This window comes from Haliotis rubra, unplaced genomic scaffold, assembly GCF_003918875.1.
Source record: "Haliotis rubra isolate DU_JTF1 unplaced genomic scaffold, ASM391887v1 Scf408, whole genome shotgun sequence".
NCBI lineage: Eukaryota > Metazoa > Mollusca > Gastropoda > Lepetellida > Haliotidae > Haliotis > Haliotis rubra.
The window spans coordinates 318,902-345,861 of NW_025767089.1; the positions used below are offsets into that span (position 1 = coordinate 318,902).

Below are 26,960 nucleotides of genomic sequence, written 5' to 3' on the forward strand. Positions count from 1 at the left end.
ATAATGAAAACATTGTTGATGAGACCTTAATTTCATCATCAGATCCACTTTCAACAACCTACTGTGGTGTTCGAATTTCATATATAGTCATTATTAGACCATGGGGTTCACCACCAGATCTATGAATAAGAAAATAGTGAAGCGCTTTTTTAGTTCTGCTCGAGGAAAAGAGCACTACCACCAATTTCAGGCTAAGTCAACTTGTTGCCTTAACAAGAAAAACAATTTGTCTTCAACAATATTTCAGTGTCAACAAGGTTTTATCGTACATTTTCTGTTTGTTAAATGGAAGATATAATCTGGGGGTTCGGGTCATAGGAAATCGTTCAAGCTCCTTTCACAGACAAAATTGCATACTGACTCAAAATGGATTCTCAATCAGGAACATATCTTATGATAGTCCTTTCAGAGAGACGATACGACTCAAACTGAATTCCCATATGATTCAACATTTGAGGTATCAATGATACACTGACACAACTGTACAATTCATTTAGAATTAATCACTCATGGACATCTTTATCCTATCCTGGACTCTACAAGCCTTGATTCACTGATCTTTGACATAGACACGTTCACCCTACCCTGTAGCTACTGACGACATAGTGGACATTGGTCTTGAAACTGAGCCATGGTAAATAAAACAACGAAGATTAACAATGGCTGTTCCAACAATGGCGTGATGCCTAGAAAGGCATGTAGACACGGACATGAAGGCGATGTGTGGAGCTGATGTTAAGACGTTGCCTTCGGGTTGGCGTCTGCTGCGTCTTCTGGCTTGGGGTTGTTGTCTTCTGGTTTCATTGCTGGGAACAGGAGTACTTCCTGTGGACAAAAACATTGTGGTTAGGATGGAGATGTCCTTGATACAATAATGATATGTAATTCATCATAGAAAAATAAGTGAGTTGAGTTTAAAATGCTGCCCTTAACAATATTCTAGATAAATGTGTCCGTTTAATGTTGGAGGGAAGTCTGAAGTAATGCATGTGAAACCATGAATAGTCATTGTTTTTTCTCTTTCATAAAATGAAAATGAGTAACACAGAAAAATGATCTCAGAATTACATATGTTGAACGTCCCGGGTAAATGAACGAACCTTTACAGCATCAAGACTATGTGAGAATTCAGTTTCAAACTGTTTTTAAAATTATTTCAGCTTTCTGATCCCATGCCCCAAATCACAATTTGTGCACATACACATTGGAAAGGGAAAGCAATGTCATCCCAGACATTAACCAATTAAAACAAGCAGTCATGGATATGGTGCTGACCAACCAAGAATAACAAAATGAAAATCAGGCTATCAAACCCACAATCTTTAATCCTGTGTGATCCTAATCTGTAAGGTTTTAATAGCTTCAAGCACTGTTGTAGCCATACCACAGCAGGTGACACAAAGAGTCGGATGGATTTTGGGATTCACACCTAGGACTCCCTCGCCTCAGATAATCCTAAGAGCTGGTTAATCTGCCTACCTTGATGTTGTTGGAGTCGGTAAGGAACATGGTGAGTCGGTCGATCCCCATGCCCCACCCTGCGGTGGGAGGAAGCCCATACTCCAGTGCTGTACAAAAGTTCTCATCCACAAACATGGCTTCATCATCACCAGCTGCCTTGTCCTGGAACAGAATTAACAAGATGGTGAGAGACATGGGTATTAACACTGCCAGTTTAACGTCCCCAGACTGACTTGTGATGTGTTTCATGACTATCAGTCACAATACCATCTCATCGAACTGGCTACCCATCTACTGCTGGGACATTTTGAATGAAGTCATTAGGAGACCTAATGTTTGCTGTACATATTTTGAAGGGGTTACAATCCGAGTTAGAAATATTCAGGAGTCATGTGGTCACCTATCTAACTACACTGTAAACAGGACCATGGGCCACCACAAAACTAGTCCATTCCACCCACTCATGCAATATTGTGTCATACATACCTTGGCCTGCTGCTGAAACCTATCTCTCTGCACAACAGGGTCGTTCAACTCTGTGTAAGCATTGGCAACCTCCTTCTTCATCACAAACAGCTCAAACCGTTCCGTCAAACCTGGCTTGGACCGATGCCTGCAACATGATACTTGAGTTACCACGGTTACGTTCTGTTTGTTCTTGAACTCCGCAATATTTCAACCATATGGCAACCGTCTATACATTTATCTAATCAAGTCTGGAAAGAACAGCATGAGCATCGATCTATGTAATTCTGATGACGTGTCAACCAAGTCAGCAAGCCTGACCACCCAATCCCGTTAGTCACCTCTTATGACAAGCATGGGTTACTGAAGACAAATTCTAACCAGAATCTTCACGGGCTACCATGGTTTTTTAAGTCAGTAGCAGGACGATGTAATTGACTGACTGACAAACACAAACTAAATAGAACTCATTAACACAAATGGCGAAATCATATACTCCTCTAATTTTCTTGCCAAGGGCACACAGGTTAGAATCGTCAAAACATCCCTATCTCCTGACAAGAACTGACCATTTAGCTAGTGGACTCATCACTTGAGGATGTTCAATGATGAAAGCGGGGTTGATGATTTTCTCCTCCAAATATTCACCCACCAGCTGAAACAAGACGAGAGAATATATCAAAGACGAACATAAGATGAGATTTAGATAACAGAAAATGTCAATTTCATTAAAGTTGCACAGTGATCAGGATTAGAAATAAACCTCAGTAGAGTTGCTCATGCTAGTAGTTCTTCCTAAGTAATAGACATAGTGAGTGAGTGAGTATGGTTTTAAGCAGCTTTTAGCAATATTCCAGCAACATCAAGGCAGGGGACACCAGAAATGGGCTTCACACAATGTACCCATGTGGGGAATCGAACTTGGGTCTGCAGCGTGACGAGTGAACATTTTAACCACTGGACTACCCCACCCTCCCAATAATAGACATATACAGTCAGAATTGAGGCGAGGCGAATGAGGTTTAATGTCGCTCAAAATTATTGCACCAATACAGCGACAATCCTATGAGCATGTGTTGTGACTTGACCATCAAGGACCCATTTCACAAAGTTTTCATAGCGCTACGACTATCGCACATCAACGTTACAGTATAGGAGGTACGAATGCTACGAGAAAAGTTACGAAATCTTAGCCCTACGAAGGCTCTTTGTGAAACGGGGCCCTGATTCTGTTTGGGGCCTCTTATGACATATATAGGTTGCTGAAGACAGATTTCAACTGGGATTTAACAGGTCACTGTTATAACCATGGTAACTATACCTTGTCTAGTAGACGGCTGAGTGTCCGAGGGGCGGCACAATCCACCTCCAGCTTACGACACAAATCATCAAAGAACTTGCGGGCTCCTGCAGACACAAACATAAACTGAATGGAGCATAACACAACCTTAACTTAATCAAAATAACAAAAATGGTTTCAAAGAAATAAAATTCTCAAAAGAATATGATAAGTCCTTCTTTGTTTATCATTACTAACCACCTATAATCAGAAACAACTAAATCAAATAAAATGAAGACATCCTGTGTATATAAAGTCACTCATTTGTGTTTCACTTTCATATAACTTTGGAAACATAGAAATACGGCATAGGTTTGATTCCTTGTTAGTATTGCCAAGAAACCCACACAGACTGTACATCATCAGGTGGTGGCCAAATGATCAAGTAATTGACATTATTAATAATAAAACACAGTCAACCAATCAACCAAATCAACCACAGTAAACAAAATCAACCAAACCAACCACAGTAAACCAAGGCAACCAAGTCAATCAAATCAACCAGTTGCCAGTCAACCAGTCACCCAAGCCAAACAGCCAGCCAGCCAAGCAACCAGACCACCAAGCAACTAGTCAGCCAAGCAACTAGTCAACCAAGCAAACACAGTCAACCAAGCAAAATAGTCAACCAAGCAACCACAGTCAACCAAGCAAAAGTCAACCAAGCAACCACAGTCAACCAAGCAACCACAGTCAACCAAGCAGCCACAGACAACCCCAAGCAGCCACAGTCAACCAATCCAAACGGTTAACCAAGCCACCACAGACAACCAAGCAGCCACAGTCAACCCCAGTTAACCAAATCAATGATAGTACACCAAGCCAACCAAAGTAAAGCAAGTCAACCAAGCCTACCACAGTCAACAATATTAAACCAAATCAGCCAAGTTACCCATCAGACACCTCTTACTCTTACAATATGCATGGACAGTTGGAGAGCAATTTTGACACAAACTCCTGATACATGGGTTGTGGTAAAGGTAGTCACAGCACTTATATGACCAATGTTGCAATGTTACCCACCTTCTGTGTTGAATGCTGTTGGTTCTGGGAACTTCACCTTGAGGATCTTCTCAAGCTCCTCACACAGACTGATACGCCTGAAGGGTGGTGTGAAGTCGATCTCCACCCCTTCTCCATCTGGCCCATCAGGGTGAAACGTGACCTTGTAACCCCGTAAAGATACTTCACCATACCTGTACACACAGGTAAACAGGTAAAAATCAGATAAATAGTCAGGTTAATGTGGCATATTACACTACAGGCAGCAAGAAGGTATGAAATTAAGATAAACAGAAGTTATCACACATTTAGGAATGGTAAAAATCCTGTATTGAACATAAACAGTCAAAGCTTCAACATACCATGTATATTCTTGCTATGCTAACTATTTTAAGTCTAACCAAAACGTTCGAAGCTCTGTTGAGTATCAGCAATATTTCCCCCATTTTCAATTGTAGCAAAAGAACAGAATGTTAGGTTTTAGCAAAACAATAGCATCACTCTTCTCTCCCCAGAATTTACCATCCCAAAACATTAAAAATCTCTTCATCAGGTAATGTCATTTTGAAATCTCTCTCAATAATAGTAGTGACTGAGTGAGTTTAGTTTCATGCCACTTTAAGCAATATTCCAACAATAACACGGCGGGGGACACCAGAAATGGGCTTCACACATTGTACCCATGCGGGGAACCGAACCCGGGTCTTCGGAGTGACGAGCGAATGCTTTAACCACTAGGCTACCCCACTGCCCGTAAATAATGGAATCTCCACCAAACAATCCAGTGATTAACATCATGAGCACCGATATATACAACTTGGGTAGACTTTGTAACATCAAGTCTGGACCAGACAATAGGGGGATTGACAGCATTGATGTACCGCAATTGGGATACAATGACATGAACCAAGTTAACGAATCTGACCATCTGATCGTGTCATCCCCACATTGTACCTATCCGGGGAATTGAACTAAGGTCTTCAGCGTGATGAACGAACACTTTAACCACTAGGTTACCCCACGTGTCTTCCTAGAATGTGCGCATTAACACAAGCTCAATGATTTATCATGTTTATAGGGCAATGACAACAGTATTACTTCTAACAGAAATTTGTCTTTCACACATTAGCTGCACTACTGTAGTGGCAAAGTTTATGGCTGTTAAAAGGTAATTAAGAAATGACCCCAAGCCAATGAGGTGTACAAGCACAGGTATGGTTGGTTGGTTTGTTGTTTAAAGTCGCACTCAGCAATATTCCAGCTTTCTGGCAGCAGTCTGTAAATAATCCAGTCTGGAACAGACAATCCAGTGATCAGCATCATGAGCATCGATCTGAGCAATTGGGAACCGATGACATGTGTCAACCTAGTCATCGAGCCTGACCAACTGATCTCGTTAGTCGCCTCTTACGACAAGCATGGGTTGCTGAAGACCAGTATCTTCACAGGTCAACAAAAGTAAGGAAACTGATGCATCTTATGCTGAAATGATTCGTATATATTTCCATGTTTGACTATGATGATTTTCAGCATATCAATCTATTTATTACCAGCGTCCTTCACTAAGACAGCAAGGAATATATCTACAGCCCTGTGGACAACACTGACCTGAGACCATGGACTCGGTGATCTTCATTAGGTCCTGATAGTCGGCGTACGCCATATAGAACTCGCACGTTGTGAACTCAGGGTTGTGTGTCATGTCGATACCCTCATTACGGAACTGCTTGCCAATCTCGTACACCCGATCAAGGCCTCCCACAACCAACATCTGAAGAGATTTCATCAGTGTATGTTTACTCGTTTTAAATGATGAGTGAGTGAGTATGATTTTCAGCTGCTTTTAGCAATATTCCAGCAATATCACAGAAGGGGACACCAGAAATGGGCTTCACACATTTCACCCATGTGGGGAATCGAACCCGGGTCTTTGGTGTGACGAATGAATAACTGAACCACTAATGGTTCCTAATGATGATATTTATCTATACTTCTCAAAAGAAATTAAGGATCACTCAATGATTTCATGTTTTTTAGTTAATCTGTTATGAATTGGTTCAAATGCTATATTACTGTGTGTCAGTGGTACGCAGTGGAAAATAAAAACTAAAATACCTATGTTTTGCAGTGGAAGTTAAACTAAACTACATACATTTTGACTTATCTTTCAATCAACTAAATGTGAAATCCCCTTTTAATCAACTAAACGCGTGAAATCCCCTCCACCAAGCCCAGTCTAAAACTACCCTTATGTACTTACTCCCCTCCTTTTAATCAACTAAACGTGAAATCCCCCTTTTAATCAACTAAATGTGAAATCTTCCCTAAGCGTGAAATCCCCTTCAATCAACTAAACGTGAAATCCTTTTAATCAACTAAATCCCTTTTAATCAACTAAACGAAATCCCTTTAAATCAACTAAACGGAATCAACTAAATTAAGGAAATCCTTTTCAATCAACTAAACGTGTGAAATCCCTTTTAATCAACTAAATGTGAAATCCCTTTTAATCAACTAAACGTGAAATCCCTTTAATCAACTAAATGTGAAATCCTTTTAATCAACTAAATGTGAAATCCCCTTTTAATCAACTAAACGTGAAATCCCCTTCAATCAACTAAACGTGAAATCCTTTTTAATCAACTAAAACTAAGTGAAATCTAAACGTGAAATCCCCTTTTAATCAACTAAACGTGAAATCCCCTTTTTCAATCAACCCCTTTTAAAACTGTGAAATCCCCTTTAATCAACTAAACATGAAATCCCCTTTTAATCAACTAAATGTGAAATCCTTCAATCAACTAAGCGTGAAATCCCCTTCAATTAACTAAGCGAAAATCCTTTTTAATCAACTAAACGTTTCAATAATCAACTAAACATGAAATCCCCTTTTAATCGACTGGACCCTCCAGAACAGTCAGCTTAATGGTTGAGAAAAGCCCCTACTGTAGCAGGGCCCACTTGCACAAAGTGATCCCATTCTCCAACATAGGCTAAAGATCGTCATAGCGCTAAGATCCCTTTCTGCAAGTGGGCCAAGGCAATGGGTATGGTGTTGACAAACATAGAAACATATCAGAGACAAAATGGGATTCAAACCCTAAATCACAACCAAACAGTCTTAGACGTCATGGCCACATGCTCCCTCCTACCTTGAGGTACAACTCCGGCGCTACCCTCATGAACAGATCTAGTTTCAGATCATTGTGATGAGTGATGAACGGCTTGGCAGTGGCACCCCCTGGGATCATGTTCATCATCGGTGTCTCCACCTACACACAGATAAAGAAAGAAAAATCAGATTTGCTTGGTTTGCAAAAAAAGAGAGGGTAACTTGCAATTTTTTCATTATTTTAATTCTGCTACACAATGACTGACTGACTGACTGAGTTTGGTTTTACGCCGCTTTTAGCAATATTCCAGCAACATCACGGCTGGGGACACCAGAAATGGGCTTCACACATTGTACCCATGTGGGGATTCGAACCCGGGTCTTCGGCGTGACGAGCCAACGCTTTAACCACTAGGCTACCCCACCGCCCCTGCTACACAATGAATGCCATACTGAATTGTTCGGAAGCACCAAAACCAGAATTGTCCGAATTACGTTCAAAGTATGCTGAATTCTAATTCCAGTAAAATAAATAGTAAAATAAATCCCTTTACATAGACTAGCAGTTTGATGACCATGTATTGTACAAACAACTCACCTCCAGGAATCCTAAATCATCCAGGAATCTGCGTACATAGTTGATAATCTTGGCTCGAGTGACAAACTTTCTTCTGACAGGCTCATTAATAATCAAGTCCAGATATCGCTGTCTGAATCTTGTTTCCTGTGAATGACACACGATAAAAACAGGCTGTAAAACGTGGATGTTGTTTTATTGCCATTTGAAATATTACCAACACAGCAGGAACATCATTACAGTGAAGTTGACTGCGATATTTACATTACATCCCACTGATCATGCCAACAATATTCCAGCAATATCACGGCAGATTGACAGCATGAGCAACGATCTACGCATTTGGAATACCATAATATGCATCCACCAAGTCAGCAAGCCTGACCACCTGATCCCGTTAGTTGCTTATGACAAGCATGGGTCACTGAATTCTAACCAGGTCTTCACAAGCAGAAAATCAAACATGAGTATTGCAGCTAATGAATGATTTCAACATATTTACATCAGTTGTTGGGGATCACTTTTAACCAGGATCCTTATGAAGGTATCCCGAAGCTCACCTTATCCTTGACCCCATAGTACAGATGAGGCAGCTGGTGTAGACAGGGGGACAGCAAGGTGATCTCGGAGGGTATGATGCTCAGCTCACCCTTCTTCGTCTTCCCTGTACAAATAAAACAAAGTGCAAGTGATTAGGAGTGAGTGAGTGAGTGAGTGAGTGAGTGAGTGAGTGAGTGAGTGAATGTTGTTTACTGGCCGGCGAGCATGAACACACAAAGCCATTTAGAAAGTGGTAAAGATTCTAGTACGGATGTTGTGTTAAGTCCCATCCAGGTATCGAACTCACATCCTCCGAGTAAGTGAGTGAGTGAGTGAGTTTAGTTTTACATCGCACTCAGCAATATTCCAGTTATATGGCGGCGGTCCGTAAATAATGGACCTGACAATCCAGTGATCAACAGCATGAGCATTGATCTGCGCAATTGGGAACCAATGACATGTGTCAACCAAGCCAGTGAGCCGTTAGTTGCCACTTACGACAAGCATGGGTTATTGGAGGTTATTGGAGGTTACGGGAAAAATGTTTTATGTATTATCACTGGCTCTAGCTGTCACCCATAACAACGGATGACTGACTGACTGAGTTTGGTTTTACGCCGCTTTTAGCAATATTCCAGCAACATCACGGCAGGGGACACCGGAAATGGGCTTCACACATAGTAGCCATGTGGGGATTCGAACCCGGGTCTTCGGCGTGACCAATAGGCTACCCCACCGCCCCAAACAACGGATGACTGTAGCTCACCTGGTCGCCCGCGGACACCGATGATGTCACCTCTCTTCACCTTGTCCATGACACCCTCGAAGGCCGCCTCCGGTTGGTAGTACCTGTAGATGAACACAGCTACACTTCAACAACCTACGCCATGCAAACCATCTTAACCTTTGGATGGTTTTACAGAAATTTAATGGTGATACTTTGACCAATATTCCAGCAACATAACACCAAATGACACCTAGTGGGTTTCATTGAACCCACATTGGGAATTGAACTCAGAATTTTGGGTGATGATCACTGTAACCACAAGGCTACATCGCCGCCCGTGAATGTTAAAAAACCTTTCATCTACAGCACAAAAAGAAGTCATGTTTCAGAGGTACACTTTCGATATCTGCAGAGGGACACCACAAACGACCATCAAACATTACGTACATTGAGCACAGAATTGAGCACGAATCTTAGGTGTGATGAACCAACACTTTAACCACTGGGCTACATCCCTTCCTGACGAACGTGGGACTCACTTGGCATTGGCCATGACCTGGATCTTCACATCTTCACCCCGCAGATCATAGAAGATCAACTTGGCACCAGACAACCTCTTCGCGTGTATACGACCTGAAACACAAACATGTGTTATTCAATAATAACAATGGCTATTAATAAAGCGCCTGTTTCCACACACTTGTGCTAGCTCATTATTACCACTTATTACCCCAGATAACCCAAGCTGCCTTTGGGTCTAGAAGGTTAACAGTCATATGAGTCATCCCACCAGGTACCCATTCACAGCTGGATAAACAGAGGCAATCTATGAACAAACTCATTTACCAAGGTTGAGACCACATGTGTCGTGTGTGCTTAGTGAGGCAGGACTGAAGTCCTATAACTCTCAGGAGTCTAGCTGCTAGACACGGTCCAAGGACTCTCCAATACCAATGTTCCTTAACTTTATCTGATTTGTAACCTGGGCTCTATGCACAGGACCACACACCACCACATCAGTCTCCATACTAGGCCAAAGTTCTTAGTGCCCGGTGTGTCTGTCAATGGCCAGCCCGACTAACAACACGTCGTATCATCCTTAATGTCATTTCATATGATGCAGCCTAGTGTTTCAGGGGCGGATACAGCTTTTTGAGAAAGGGGGGTGCACACTATTGAGAAAAGGGGGGGGTGCACATTTCATTTCCACCTGAGTTTCAATGGTCATATAACAAACTTTCTGGACAAAAGGGGGGGTGCGCACCCCCTCTCTGGATCCGCCTATGTGTTTAACCTCCATCCTGCCGCTCTCAGGAAAGACTAGACCATGATTTTGTTATATATTTTTATTGTTGTTTAATGACACTCAGTAATATTCAAGATATATGGTGGTGGTCTGTAAATAATCGAGTCTGGACCTGACAATCCAGTGATCAACAGCATGAGCATCGGTCTACGTAATTGGGATACGGTGGAGCTGTAAGCAAGACCACAAATGACAGACCTGCCTCTTTAACACAGACTTGCAACTATCATAGCAGTACGATGACTTTGTGATGCATTGTTTGCATGTTGTATAAATCCTCACTCAGCAATTTTCAAGCTGTATGAAGGCAGTCTGTAAATAATCAGGACCAGACAATCCAGTGATTAATATCATAAGCATCGATCTTTGCAACAGGGATACAATGACATGCGTCAGAGAATCTGACCACCCATCCCCTTTGTCGCCTCTTACAAGCCTGAATTTGCTGAAGACCAATTCTAAGAAGAAACTATAAATATTTGTTGAAGTGTGAATCTTTCCAAATGATAATAGTTAGTGAGTCAGTTTGGTTTTACGCCGCTTTTTGCTATATTCCAACAATATCACGACGGGGACACCACAAATGGGCTTCACACATTGTACCTATTTTGGGAATTGAACCTTGGTCTTCGGTGTGATGAGTGAACACTTTAACCACTAGGCTACCCTACCACCCCCAAATGATAATAGACGTAAGAGAAATTATTTATATATCAAGTGGTTAATATCATGAAGTCATAGATATCACCCGAATCTGTTTCTGGAAAAAGAATCATGGTTTCGCTAATATTTGGCACCGGCCAAAATCAAGCCCAATAAATTAGCCTTCCTTTACAACATCAAGTCCCTCTCCTAATGTAAACCCCAGACAACTGTCCTACCTGCAACTGAGACGACATCATCAAGGATCTCTCCATCAGCCACGCCATTGTACCGAGCTATGAACTCCGTCAGTGAGACCTCCACGTGGTACTTGTGGGGGTAGGGATGGTCATTCTCCTCCTTCAACTGAGCAACCGCTCGAGACCGCAAACGGAAATACTCCTGGGGAGAAACATTATCAACACCAATTTCAGCTGCAGTTCCGTCTTTGTCCTTTCCCTCGAGATAACTTGACATCCTTATCTCTAGAAATAGTGTTAACCTCAAAAAGACAAATAAATCTGACAAGTTTTCTTGCTAAGAAAAGCGACTTTGGTCAGTGAATAACACCTCTCTTTGTGACAACCGAGCAAATCACTTGGGACACAACTTAGTTCAACTGAAGGACACCTGTAGCTACTCACTGATATATAGAAACATTGCAGATTTCAAAAGCTGATGCAATTTGTACTATTCCTGTATAAAGGACACCCTGGGATGGACACTGGACCGGGCAACAGTAAGCTGATGCAATCATCATGTAAAAGTTGTAACTTGTAAATCACCTACTTTGTTTTAAAAAAAATACTATCAGCACAACTAATCATGACAAGAATTAAATGGAAATTAATCCTGGTAATCTTGATAAGCTTCTTAACAATTCAGCCATGTTGATTTTTTTCTGGTGACACTCAGGGGAGATAACTGGCCAGGGCAGTACTCAGAGAAGGTGCTACTTATTTTATTTTGTTGTGAGTTTAGTCCTGATCAAGAGTTCAAGATGAAGTTCAAAGTAGACCAGTTGTAAAGCAAGTGTTAACTCTGAGATGTCACAAGTCAAAAAATGTCAATCCATCACAGACAAGTAACTAGTAAGTCTCACCTTTTCCTCATCACATTATAGTTCACTGATAGGTTTAGCTGAAGACTTTTTAAAAACATGTTTAATTATCAATTTAATGAAAACCTTGCGATGTTGACTCTATTTAATATGTTTGACAAATCCAGTGCTTGACATAATGAATGAGTGAGTGAGTTGAGGTTTTACGCCGCTTTTAGCCATATTGCAGCTATATCACGGCAGGGGACACCAGAAATGGGCTTCACACATTGTACCCATGTGGGGAATCGAACCCGGGTCTTCGGCGTTGCGTCTTTCGACAAGCATGTGCAGAGGAAGACTAGTTCAAACCCATATCTGGACTGGTGTACACACTACAGTACTGACACAATATGAGACGCTGTTAAAATGACTTAATTGTTGACACAAGAAAAGTATCGGTAAGGTATCTATAGTATTTTAAAATTTTGCTTTAAATTATTATTCACACATCAAAATATAAATATCAGACTCACATTTGGGTCAATGTCTTCATCATCCTGTTTCTTTTCCGCAGTAGGTTTCTTGACTGACTCAGCTGCTGTCACTGCTGCCTGTTTCTCTGCTTTCTCAGCGGCCTTCTTTTCCGCCTTCAACCGCCTCTTCAGCTCACTGAAACACACAACTTGCCGAATGAAGCAGATAGTGTAGGGACACACAGTTTGCTGAAAGAAGCATATAGTTCACTGTAACTCATACACGTCGCTGTGCAACCTCACAACCACTGCTCCACTCCAAGGATCCTGTAGGTGTTACATGGTTGCAAGGATCATAACACAAATCTTCAAGCAGATGTGGGTGTTTATGTTATAGAGGTGAGGTGAAATTGGGTTTAACGTCGTGCTTGAGAATATTTCGCTCATATGACGACGTGCATGCGTGTGTGTGTGTGTGTAATGTGCGGCTGCTTGTACTAGCCCAGACTTAAGCTGGTTTTATAGTGCTAGCCCACTGAGATACCATGCCGCAGTGAAGCATGAATACCCCACTCACACACAGTATACTGACTCCGAGCCGACCAGTCCTTTTTGTACCCATTAATGCCAAGCGCCAGGCAGGGACCAACAAGTACCATATTTTAACGTCTTTTGGTATGATGCAGTCGGGGATCGAACCCGCGACCTTCCGCTCTCCGGGCAGACGCTCTAACCACTACACCACGGAGGCGGTTTATGTTATAGAAGTATTACAACCTGGATAGAACATTTAGAAAAGGTAAAATACATCAGTTCGCCAATCAGTGCAACCCTTTTATCAGGAAATGTACAGGTGCGTCAGTATTTCTTATTTCTGAAAATACACACTTGTATTTCATACCTACCTTGAACATTGTGTACATAACACTACTATTTAAATCTCTCGGTCTCACTATCCAAGTAGAAGTGTCTTGTGCAACAACTGCAAATATTTACCATTATTCAGATGAATACGAGAACATTTTGTTTATGTAACTTGTTTATCTTAGAGGCTTTACAACATTTATCTGGCATACATTCATCCTGTTTCAACAAGACAGGAAGTCGAAGACTAAACAATGCTAAACAAAACAACAACCAGCGGGAAACTGATGACCATGCAAAATGTTGCCAGGAAAATAGTACCTCAATAGTTCTAAACATCTTAACAAGCCATTAGCAGAGCTGCCAACTTTCACAAATTACAATTTGCATTTTGTTACCCTCATCTGGTCTTGTCACCAAAGTAGAAACGTGCACACCTACAGGATTCCCAAACTTCTAATTTTGTTACTTCTTCAAATACGACAATTTGGGGTAATATGTGTGGACTATCTCGGATAGACAGGGGTTACACTGTAAATACACCCACCCACTTTATACCAGTCAATAAAAAACATGTAGCAGAAAGTTTAACTCCAAATAATTACCCTTTCTTCAATTGTTGTCTAGCAACTTTGTGTCTTTGTTTGCGTGGCATACTATTTGTTTTAATTAAGCTGAGGAAGTTGTATTTTCATGATTTGTTGCACTTTGACAACGATGTATAGATGGCAGCTATAACTACACAATGAGTAAATCTGGATAATCTTCATTATAACCATATCTGTTGGAATTGGTACTTTTCATGCATATCAAAAAGGTTGATAAAGTTTCCAATATGATGTACAGTCCACCCCTTTTGGTATCATTACATTTCAAACCAAGCAATGCATAATTCAACACTGATTTGTCTTGACTCTCAAAACGTTGCAATTGTGTTTATCAAGTTTCTCAAATCTGAACACAACCATTCTCAGAGGTCAATATCTTCCGTACCGAAAACTTAAATATAATATCTCAATGTCTATGTAACTATGGTAACAAAAGGGTTGCACTATTGGGACTTGACGTATATTTACCGTGATTTGTTCAAAGAAGGTGAAGTTGAGAAGGTTCGCGGCTGGATTTGAAGAGAAGGGCTCCGACGACTACATGGACCCAACATGGATGCAGTGTGGAGGGGGGACGATGTGAGTCGAGATGTAACCCGCTGGACAGACATAAACTGCCAAGAGGCTTGTCGGAGCAGTGACGTCAGACTCTGCATCATGTCACGATGTTGCAGTCTCAGATGATGGGGCTGGTGTTGGTAAAATTGAGCAAAGTGACAAAGTTATCTAGTGAGCTCATTAAGCGTCAGTTTTTCCAAGGGTTTATCTACACCTGTTCTGGGGCTTGATGTTTACACAGCCAGCCAGCAAATGTCAGTTAATCCAAAATTTTAATTACTCATTTCCCAATTCATGTTAATAAGGGTACTATGGTCACAACTAATGTTGCTTGGCTGTGTAGACTTGAATTTCACAGATAACAAACCCTTTGAAGCAAAAAATGTCTAAAGGCTTACAAATGAAATTGATGCAATCTCGAAGTACAATGTTAGAATACGCATGAATAAAAGAAAAGTCCATAAATATGTTTAAGAATTTCTAACTTTGAAGAAAACAACTTTCAAAACATATTTTATCACACTTTGCCTGCCTGCACTTGTTCTATTACCAGATGTATCTGTTTTCCCATTGCATGCTCAAATGTTTACTATTTCCTTTTATATATACTGGTGTATGCTTAGATTCAACATGAAAAATATCCCAACTTTCTAAAATAGAATGAACCTACAGTAACCCATTTTGTCATAAGAGGCGACTAACGGGATCGGGTTGTCAGGCTCGCTGGCTTGGTTGACACAAGTCATCGGTTCCCAATTGCGCAGGTCGATGCTCATGCTGTTGATCACTGGATTGTCTGGTCCAGACTCGATTATTTACAGACCGCCGCCATATAGCTGGAATATTGCTGTGTGCGGTGTAAAACTAAACTCGCTCACTCACTCTAATATAAACATATCAGAACTTAAAATTTCTTTTATAGGGTACCAGTTAACTGGCAACCAGTACTATTTAAGTCTTAGGCAGGCTGATGGTTGACTGCATCAGTAACCATGGTAACATTGCCGTCATTGGTTGGGTAGTTGTTTAACACTGCACTCAGTAGGGATGCCACGATACTTCCATATATCAATGCATCAACACTTTTTCTAAGATGACACAATTATCGATACATTAAAAACTGCATCGATATTTAGTTTTGAAAGTATCGGTTTAAATATGTTTATGTATCGTTTACATTTTGCAATTGTATCATGTTTTTTGGATGTTATGAGAGTTATAAATGATTATTTTTCATGCACAAAGATGGGAAATTAGAACTTTTTGATCTCTGAGAATAAAAAATGTTGATCTTTTCATGGACAATTATAAAATATGAAATATTAATGTTCAAAATGTAACTAAATCTTGGACGCAATAATGCCGCGAAAATAGGTATCGAAATTGTGATTGATCGTGTCGAATCGTGACATTGGTATCGTGATACGTATTGATTCATAAAATTCTTGATTCGTGACTTCAGCACTCAGAAATATTCCAGCCATATGGCGGCAGACTGTAAATAATAGAGTCTGGACTAGACAATCCAGTGATCAAAAGCATGAGTAACAATGACACCAACAGCCTGACGTGTGACGTCCCATATCATAGGTGCCAGGACAGTCATTCACAAAGGGTCATCAGTGCCCCGTACGTCTCATAAGTGTATCATAAACAGTACAAGTTATGAGTGAGTGAGTGAGTATAGTTTTACGTCGCTTTCAGCAATATTCCAGCAATATCACGGCGGGGGACACCAGAAATGGGCTTCACACATTGTACCCATGTGGGGAATCGAACCGGGGTCTTCAGCGTGACGAGCGAACGCTTTAACCACTAGGCTACCCAACCGCCCCGTTATGATACTGATAGTTAAGGTGAGGGGTTTTCATCAGCGTGATGGTTATATGTTCATGTTGTATTTTGGTTCACCATACTAGTATACATGTTGTGGAATTTGTAATGAAAGTATGTACAGCAAGTGTATGATTGTTTGACCTAACAATCTGGAATAAAGTAATATGACTATGACATACTAAGCCTGTATTTTGGTCAATATGAGTTCGAATTTATTGATCATACACTAAAGCGATCGTCAAAAATTACACACGTTGACAAACCTATATGCAAATCTACTAAAGCACCATAAAATGCTTGTTTACGGAACATTGCTGGAGCAGCCGGCAAGTCGCACTGCCCCGATGTAACCATATAGCGAGGTAGGGACCAAGTTTAACAACCGGGGACAGTGTTTTCGTCGGAAATAAACACGTCCTGACACTGTCACACAGTAATATTTATGATGATGCAACAAGGCGGCAACTGCTCAAGCAGTTGTTATCACAGTAGGAGTTTCACGTTAAACACCCAATAATCAGCAAGTTCACTGCCGATCCGGTTTGCGTTCTACATGTTTGTATGAAACCCACACATCACATGACGACTTTATCTTTAGAGTCCAAACATCGCTAACCTTTTGCTGAGTTTCTCTCCCGTCTCTGCCATTGTGATACACGTGCGCCAATGGCCGATTTGCGGAAGCAAATAGAGTCGTCTCCCTTGGATCACACTCTTCATTGTCATGTCAAACGTGACGAGGAATATCACTCATGTGTCACTTTCCCAGTTATTGGTTTATATTTACTTCATAATTACTGCAATTTTTGTAAATTTACATTCGTACAACGACATACAGATCTATACATAAAGTATTTCATTCCCGGACATGGATGGATATGGGTCTATATAAAATCACCTGTAAATAGGTTTAATCCTTGTATGCATCCAGAGACCATATACCGGTATATGGTCTCTGATACATCATATATGTTTTATCAGAAACGTGGGTATTGTGTGTGATGGAATCATACAGAATGGTAAAATAATGTTTGTCTATAGTTTATTATTATGTTATTTGTGATCGTCGAGTTTGCTGAAATACCACATGAAAACGGGTCATTGCATTCATAGGTACTGTAGAGTTGACAACATGGCTCGTTGAATGTGGAACTTTGAACCAGGGATACTCTACAACTTATATAGTCTCCCTGTTTGAACAAAGAATATCTGATCATATCAAATGCAGTATCGCTCTAAAAGAATTATGTCGTTACTATCACTTTATGACAATGATTTTATGTTGTATTTACGTAAGGGACCGTTCATAATTTATGGCTAGGGGTTGTGATGATTTTAACGGAGTGGGGTGGGGGTCACACCATTTTGTTCGTGGGGGTCAGCAAATTTGTACACACGTACTAGGGTGGGGTCAGCAATTTTGTACATAAAAATATGTTTTAAATTATGCTTATAAATTATGGAAGGGGGGATCATTGATTTTGTACATGACATGCGGGGGGTCACTTATTTGGTACCTATTTTGTACATTTTTTTTGGGGTCATTCACATTATGCATGCTTCTCCATAAAGATCATCACCACCACCCCTAGCCATAAATTATGAACGGTCCCTAATTATAATATTCTTGTTGTAATTTACTTTCGTTTCCATTCACATTTTCCCCGTGTTTATTTTACAAGTACAATAAATCTTCTAAATGTTGCCATTTAGGCCAAGCAAAAACCGATTAATGAACTTAGTTTTCATATTCATCCAAATGTACTTTGGTTGGCTACGGTCAGATTAAGCTCACTTCTTCACATCGTTCCCATTTTTAACTTGACAAATCAATTCATCAGTGAATACTGACTGACTGACTGAGTTTAGTTTTACGCCGCTTTTAGCAATATTCCAGCAATATCACGGCGGGGGACACCAGAAATGGGCTTAACACATTGTGCCCATGTGGGGAATCGAACCCGGGTCTTCGGCGTGACGAGCGAACGCTTTAACCACTAGGTTACCCCACCGCCCCTCATCAGTGAATAGAACTAAATGGACAAAATGTACCCAAATTATTGGTGGTGTGCAAAATCCCCGTTTTCTCTAAACATGTTTGTGCAAAATTCAGTTAGACGAATGTATATATGTTTTATCCTGGCTTGAACAGCTACATTTTTGTATACCATTGTCACACAATTGTGGTTCTGAAATAGTGCACATATTAAAAAACAAAAACAAGTTCAAGCAATCAAATACACATTGATTATGTAACTTACATGTTTTTTGCCGAAGACGACCATTCGTTGAGTTCTCCAACCTCATTTCTACCACGACTTCAGTAAATACTTGATTGTGATCGATGAAGTCATTCAGAGGTACATAATCACGTTATATACATCTGGTTTTCCATCACAATATGTATTTTTCTTAAATTTTAATAACACAGTTACGGTAGAATGGAGGTAAACAGAAAATCAGAGGTATATAGCGAAATTATAATAGCTCTATTTTTTTTATTTTTTTATTTAAAACCTCAACTCGGTGAAAATTAGCGAATTCTTAACAAAACTTTTCACCAAAACGCAGCTGTTCACATGCGCGATATTTGCACATGCTTTTCAGCTATTTGATGTATGATTCTCGTGCAATGCATCTGCAAAATGTTTGCAGATGGTTCCCCCAAGTTAGTGGAGAAATTCATCTTCGATGTAACTACATATCTGTACATAACATGTAGTGAGTAACATTAGCTGAGTCTAAACTTTTGTTGGGTGGTATAATTAACACTGGTTTACGTTTGTAAACATTGTTTTTGGTATCAGGCATTTTGCGATGTTTTTTTCACCCATTGTATGCAAAACAGGAGTCGAACATTGAATCCGAGTCTTCAGCTTGACCGTCAATTGGCTACCTCAGCGCCCAAGTATAAGGGACCGTTCCTAATTTTGTTCTGTGTGTGTGGGGTGGGGTGGGGGGGGGGGTCATCACATGATTTGTACACAAGTACTAGGGGTTAGAAGTTTTGTACATAGAAATATTTTAAAATTATGCTTGAAAGATTTGGGAAGGGGAGAGGGGTAATTGATTATGTACATGTCACGCAGGGGGTCACTTACTTTGTACATACATTCTGTGGGGGGTGTCATTCACATTGTACATGCTTCTCCATAAAAATCATCATCACCTCACCCCACACCCCTTGCCATAAATTATGAACGGTCCCGAATTATAAGCTGGTGTATGTTGTACGTTTCAAATGTGAGTGTGAGTGAGTGATAGATTTTTCAGTTTGATTGTACTTTGTCAGTTCCGTAGATATTTTCCTTCACAACTGACTTAGGGCCTGTTCGATTATTGCGAAACTGGTTTTGGTTTTTGAAACTGGTTTCTCCTGTTATAAACGAGTGTCTAGTTTCGGATACATGGTTTCAAAGTGAAACTAATTTCTAGTTTTATAAATGAGTGGATGGTTTCACCATCCGGTTCAAAATGGATACCCAAAAAATGTCTCAGCTACTGTATATGTGGAACGAATTGGATGACAGCATATGTTTTTCATTTTATCAGTGAATTAACAAATAATAAAGAGATGAGATGCTTTTGGAGGTAAATATTTGCGTATATGTAATTATACTGATAAAAGTAATTATATATATACAAGTTACATAAAATAGTCATGTTCAATAGACTGGGGCTTTAAATAATATTTTCCTAGTTCTCAGTTGATTTTTATCATTATTTTGGTTCCCAAAACTGCTGCTCTATTTTGCCACCAAGATCAGCTGAACATTCCGCCATGTTTGTTGTGAGAGAACGCGAAACTGAAACTGCGAAACCTGCCTCGGAGATTGTTTCGAAGTTTCAGAACCCAGTTTTAGGTTTCGACATAATCGAGTGCATTGTTTTCCCGAAACCAAAACCGGTTTAGCATAATCGAATAGGCCCTTAGTATGGTTTAAGCAATATTCCAGCAATAGCACGTTGTACCCGTGTGGTGAATAGAACTCATAACTGACCCTGTGTTCTGTCCAGATATAAATGTGTGTAAATATATTATAATTTATGCAAGTTCGGGAATTTGTTTAAACAACAACAAAATCATTATTAAAAATAAATATAAAGAAAGAAAGAAAAAGGCGAAATAAAAGTATCAATTTCAGTTTGTATACACAAAACTATACGTGCTGGAACAATTCGGTAGATAAAACAACCTATACAGGTCGAGTGCCAACACTCTTGTTGAAACTTAACAACGTTATCGCCGCGGAAGATCTGAATGATTATTCCGACTGTCACTCAATATCCCTCAAGTCAACTGCGGATTGTTTGGTTGCTGGGATACCACGCCTACGCTTTATATACAACCTTAACAACACTATGAAAGACCCTGCATTCCTCCCCGAACGGCCGAACACGTGATTTGTACCCGGCTATCGGAACACACGTGTCGATACATGGACGACCCAGCATTGGTCTCTTCAGACCCGAGAAAATAAGTATTAAAACCGCCCAACTCATGTTTAGAATGACTGGGCAGGTCTAGATTATCTCAGCTTTGAAAGTTAGAGTTGTTCCGGAATCCTCTTGGGTTATTTTTTATGTAATTGTCAATATATCTTTTTAAAATGAGGTAAGTTTATTTCTGTGGGCAATGTCAGTCTAAGCGCTCCACATGCATGTGCCCTATCTAGTAATTCAACAGTGAACTATTAATTCTATTTAAATTGAAAAGGAGAACTAGTGAGATTGGAAATTCAGAACCTGTTGAAAATCTAGACTTGCTTCAGTTAAAATATCAGGGAAACTATTGGGAATCAGGGACTGGGAGGCAAACCTATGTAACAGTTCCCTTTTAACGTGTAGCGGTCAGTCCATTCTTAGATGTCCGGTCTCTTCACCCGTGTTGACATCCCACGAAATACAATAGTGTTTTCTCTACACATTACAAGACGATTTATTGAATGTTTGATGATTGGGTTGAGCATGCCATCTCCAAACATTAAAATAAAATCAAAATTGCGGTTTTCTCGGAACAGTAGAATATGCGTATTCTATATTTAGCCATCAGTTTGCGGTTGTGGCAAACCTCGGACAACTCGAAGTATTTTCGAAGGTCCGTTCAACTTCGATACAACGGTGTTTGACTTTACATCAATTATTCATGTTGTCAGTTTATAAAACATTACTTTGGAATATACATGGGTAAGATGAAAGTGTTATTTGACGAGAAAAATCAAATATTCTACATTAGAAGCATTTTTTTATAATTTAGTACGTGTACATATATTTGTACAAGTTTGTTGAGGTGTATGGTTTGAAATAATTAGTAATGAAATATTACCTGCCAGCTTTGTTGATACAGACAATGTCAATCTTCACGTTACATGTGCCAGCGATTACTCTGCTCTTTCCACAGTCATTTATGGATATTTCGATTTCTCCAGTTTCGTGAGAGTCAGCGAGTGAATTAGGAAGTGAATGTTGTCATATGGCACAGTCACAAGTAATCCAGATTTCTGACGCCGACCTGGATTTTGTCAAGTCTCGATCAGATTATCCAGTGTTTGATGGCACGAGAAACGATGTCAGCTGCTTAGGACACATGACGATCTCCGTCTGATATGTTAACACCCGATCAGCTTTAGATCTTTTGGAGAGTACGGGAACTCCAAACGGATATTGTATGGGACTCTAACATAGGATTGATATATCATCGGGTTCGGGTTTATGCATTTGTCGAATTGAAATATAGATAAATAGTGAGGTTCTTGAGAGGCATTTAGAAGTTGGTGTTGAAGTAAAAGCCCAGAAACGTTGTGACATACAATAGAGAAGAAGTAGATACATATAGATCCAGACGGCACATATAAATGACACGTACGTTTTCTACAGCAAATTTCTGAAGCTGGCTGGCTATTCTCGAAGCCCAACGAACTTCTTAAGCCCATTCTTAAAACGTTGGCTACGATCAAAGTTAAGAATTCTTAGGGCTACGAACGTTTCGAGAATAAGGTCCGTTTAAGTACATTGCCATGAGTAAGCCCGGTATGGCGGAAGGGGCGCGAGATATTGAAAACACAAGACTGCCGGGTGCAGAGATTTGAAAGCGGCTTTCTGTGATAAATGTTACGGAGGTGAACGCGTTTCACCCATTGATCGGTTTGCGGTAGGTGTTGTGAGGTTAAATGCTAAATGTTCCTAGCATTTCACAATAAACAAAGGCTTTCAGTGGACAAACAAAATATTTTATAACACCATCTTGGATTGTGGTTTGATTTGTCAGATCTGTTACAACTGTTTCATTGATTAACTCCAGTGTGGGCTTCGAACAGGTTGGGTCGATGGATCAGGTCATACATATTCAGACAGCAGTGCTCACTCGCTCTGTACATAACGTGGGGTGTTGCGTCACACAGACATTGTAAATTCTTGAATGATGGCTTGTGTTTAGGATAAACTTATTTTTATTAGCAAATGGCATGTTTTACAATTGTTCTTGAGATAACAGAGACACAAACGGGTGTTCTTTAAGTGTCCGAAAACCCATAATACCAGGATAATATATTATGTCTCTGTTCATGTTCATGGTTTTGATGAACGGTGTAGATCAACCAAAGAAGGCAAACACGAAACATTTTCCCGACACAAAGAACGGATAGTGACGTCATGTGTCCACAATTGTGACGTCATCGCAACGTGACGTCACATAGCAATGGCAAATGTAAACACTGGCAAACATGACTGACTGTATCGCCGTTTCCTACTTATGAAATTATATGTAAAACATAAGACAATGGAGCGTGGAAGAAAAAGGAAACTATCTCAAGATGAAAGTGGGTCATCACTTCAAGGCCGGAGCAGCGCCCCTGGATCAAGACCCGCATCTTTAGAAAACATTCAATGCAAGAAAGCTCGAACAGATTCCGATTCAAAGGTTGGTTGAATTTATTTTGTGACGTCTTCATTATACTTTTGACAGCATATAGCCTTATATTGTCGGAGGTGAAGGAGTGGTGGAGTATGTTATTAAGTGCACGTCACTCTGAAGACTCGTGTTCGACTCCCACAAATTTGGTCTCTACAGCGCTGTAACTATGTATTCTTAATAATCCAAGATGGCGGACGTAACTACGCAATTCAAACACATAATTTTAACACAAAGTATCTTTCGTCAAGAGTATATTTTTGGAATTTAGAATTTATATTACGCTATAATTTTAACATATTTTTTTAACACATAATCAAATTTCGTCATGATGTTTTTTCGAAAATATGTTTCATATTCTATCCATTCCCTCCCTCTTTGAATAGTTCAATGAAGAATTAGTATAAGTAACCGTTGTACTGCACGTTCCTCAAGCTTGTCAGTTCTCCAAAGATTCCAATGGCGGTGGTAGCCTTGTGGTTAAAGCGTTTGCTCTTCACGCCGAAGACCCGGGTTCGATTCCCCACATGGGTACAATATGTGAGCCTATTTCTTGTGTCCCCTAGCCGTGATATTGCTGGAATATTGGCGGTACACCTACGGAATACAGGATACCTACCAGCCATAGTGTTTAGTGTCATGTCACCCTAACCCTAACGCTAACCCTAAACCCTAAACCTTACCCAACCCTAACCCTAAGTAAACTCGCGTGCTTTCAAAGATGGCGGAAGGTATCCGGTATTCTGAAGTCTTACCAAATCGATACATAGTTCACTCTTCCTTGCTTAGATATGACAATTGTATCTGCCATTGTATTTGCCATGTATTTAGTAATGTCACAACACCTTTCCTGACTTGTTGTAGTACATTATTATGTAGTAGACCTATGAACGTCAGTTTTAGCTCACGTACCGACCTCTCGTCCAATGAAAAGGCCTTATATCGAGTAAACTTCACATAAACATTATCTGTTTATGAATAATTAATTTTAATAAAAAGAGCGTATTATATCACCATTTAAAATTAATTACTATCGAAGCCCTGCTATATCTTGATGTTGTGTAGCTGTTCACAAACATACTAGCAACTGTGACCCACGCGCGTGAATTAAACGAGGAATGAGACAATGCTGTAGAATCCAACGTCGATTATTCAGTTATTTGTATAAAATTATCAACAATTAATGCCTACATATATAATGCATTTCTAATCGAGAATGAGATAAATAACGACACCTTCCTTTGTTGTTAAGTCGATGTGTTCGTATTTTAGGTCGAATATTCAGTACGTTAGCAATATCTTACCTGGGTTGTTTGGAGCTTTTGTTGTTCTCTTGGTCACGAGATATCACAATGGTCAGTGTATTAATTTCAATTGCCTTTTAATTAGAAGAAACACTGAACCTATACGACAGATTTATCTTCAAAGTAATTTACCTTACCGCGGTGCTTTATCTGATGGCTGTTTGGAAAGTGATGTATAGCAACGGTGTGAGTGTAGAATACCAAGGTAATACATAGGTCTTTGTTGTTTATATATCGGAACATTCCATAAGCACTCGAGTCTTGGCCAGACACCAAGAAGCCAGACACAATGTGATTCTGCAAGTTTATGGAATGCTCTCTCCTCTACAACAAAATGTACAAATTCATTATAATCGTTTAAATCAAAGTTATCTGAAATATATGACAAAGTTCAAAATTATTTTCTATTTGGTGAAAGAAAGACAAATATACTACTCACGAAGTTAAGACATTCGTGTAGTTCATTACATGCGGATCTTTTTCGTGTTAATTTATCAGAGATTAAAGCTTGCAATTGTGGTTCTCCGGTGGAAGATGCTAACCATTTCTTTTTAAAATGTCCAAAATTTGTCAGCTGCCATTTTGATCTGAACCAAGATTTTGAACTATCAAAAGTTCACTTAGACATTGATACCATTCTTTACGGCAACCCTGCTTTGCCAAATACTATTAATGAAAATATCTTTGGTCATGTGCATAAATACATTGTACGAAGTAAGCACCTCGATTAATGAATAATATGTCTTAATATCATTATGTCCATTCATTACGTCCATTCATTATTGTTCATGTTTCTGATGGCAATGGGCGGTAATAAGTTACATAACTTGTGCTCAATCCCTTTCAACATTGAATAAAATATGTTCAAACAAACAACAAACAAACAACCCAGGGGCTGATACTATGCGGTTCCGGGGTAATGGCACACAATGAGAAGTTTAACTTGTATGCTTGACAGTTTAGAGTTATATTAGATTCGTCTGATTGGGCTCTAAAATTTATATATCAGAAAAGTGGAAACTCCCAATCAATGTTGTTTTATACAGAGCCCCCATCTCGGACATCAGGCAGGGAGAGACGCAGCGCGTCTACCACCGGCAGCAGTACAAGCAGCAGCAGTAGCAGCAACAGCAGCAACATCGCCATTCGAACAAATAGAACCGCCACAGTCACTATTAATAGTACTCCAGCCACAAGTAACACTTCAACTGCTAGTAATAACCGCGTCCCCAGCAATAAACCAACTACCAGTAATAAACCAACTATCAGCAATAGCCCCACTACCAACAGTAAACTAGCTATCAGCAATAGCCCCACTACCAACAGTAAACTAGCTATCAGCAATAACCCCACTACCAACAGTAAACCAACCACCAACAACCCCACTACCAGCAAAATACCTTCTACCAGCAATAAACCCTCTACGAGCAGCAAACCTTCTCCCAGCAACAAACCTTCTACCAGCAACAAACCTGCCAGCAGTAAACCCACTACCAGCAACACCAAGCGGGAACTAAAGAATTTGCATGATGCCTTGTCGTCTGAGCTATCCCCGTTCAGGACGAGGTCACATAGAGACGAACAGGGGACACCAAGCAAAAAAAGTAGGCGGCAAATTCAATTCCCTGATGCTGAAACCATGACGTCTAGTTCCAGTACTAGTTCTGGCTCCGGTGTTGGATCAAGCGCTTCTTTATATTCAAGCACCAAGTCCAAAACTGATTCATCTTCGTTTTTAAGTTCCAACAGTGGATCATACACCTCAGGAGAAACAGGTAGCTCCACTACAGGGTATACATACTCCTCAACAGGGTCATACACTACATCAGGGGAATCAGGAACGTCAGACTCCTCACAGGCATCCGTCGACAAACAAAACCTACCGGGGACAAGTGGGACTAAATATCCATCAAAAATTAACAAATTTCCCGTCAGCAATACAAGGCTCTAAATATCCGACATCGTCAAGTTCAAATGAAGACCCAAAGGCGACCCAGACAAAAAGCCCTAAGAAACTGCGATCACGAACATTATCCAATCAGTCCTCAGATTATGATACCAAACAGAATGTGCCAGACGCTAAGATTAACACCCGAGGACGTCCAAAATATTTAGACAGTGATAGTGCGAATGAGTCAAATTCGTCCAACACGAGTGGTACAACTCCAATCAAAAGATGTGTTGGTAGGCCACG

General features: G+C 40.1%; 2 protein-coding genes across 2 annotated transcripts; one reads left to right on the plus strand and one right to left on the minus strand.

Annotated features, from left to right (window-relative positions):
* Nucleotides 1-245: 245 nt before the first annotated feature.
* Nucleotides 246-17,234, minus strand: LOC124287895 (lysine--tRNA ligase-like). Its single transcript, XM_046724378.1, is given in 16 exon segments — nt 246-825; nt 1,480-1,623; nt 1,948-2,074; nt 2,496-2,581; nt 3,248-3,333; nt 4,289-4,441; nt 4,444-4,461; nt 5,876-6,038; nt 7,420-7,539; nt 7,978-8,103; nt 8,517-8,620; nt 9,263-9,345; nt 9,763-9,856; nt 11,411-11,573; nt 12,747-12,882; nt 17,169-17,234. Coding segments are annotated over 16 exon segments (1,725 nt in total). The 5' UTR covers nt 17,201-17,234; the 3' UTR covers nt 246-735.
* A 6,018-nt stretch (nt 17,235-23,252) lies between these two features.
* On the plus strand, nt 23,253-26,723 carry LOC124287915 (putative protein TPRXL). Its single transcript, XM_046724402.1, has 2 exons — nt 23,253-23,471; nt 25,813-26,723. Exons 1-2 carry the CDS (start codon nt 23,438-23,440, stop codon nt 26,715-26,717), a joined length of 939 nt encoding a protein of 312 aa, XP_046580358.1. The 5' UTR covers nt 23,253-23,437; the 3' UTR covers nt 26,718-26,723.
* Nucleotides 26,724-26,960: the final 237 nt, after the last annotated feature.

Bases quoted from the DNA above. Each gene is read 5' to 3' on its own strand.
- LOC124287915 (XM_046724402.1), top strand. From the start codon at position 23,438: ATGCAAGAAAGCTCGAACAGATTCCGATTCAAAG. The intron at 23,472-25,812 runs GTTGGTTGAATT...TGTTTTATACAG, and splicing joins GAACAGATTCCGATTCAAAG to AGCCCCCATCTCGGACATCA.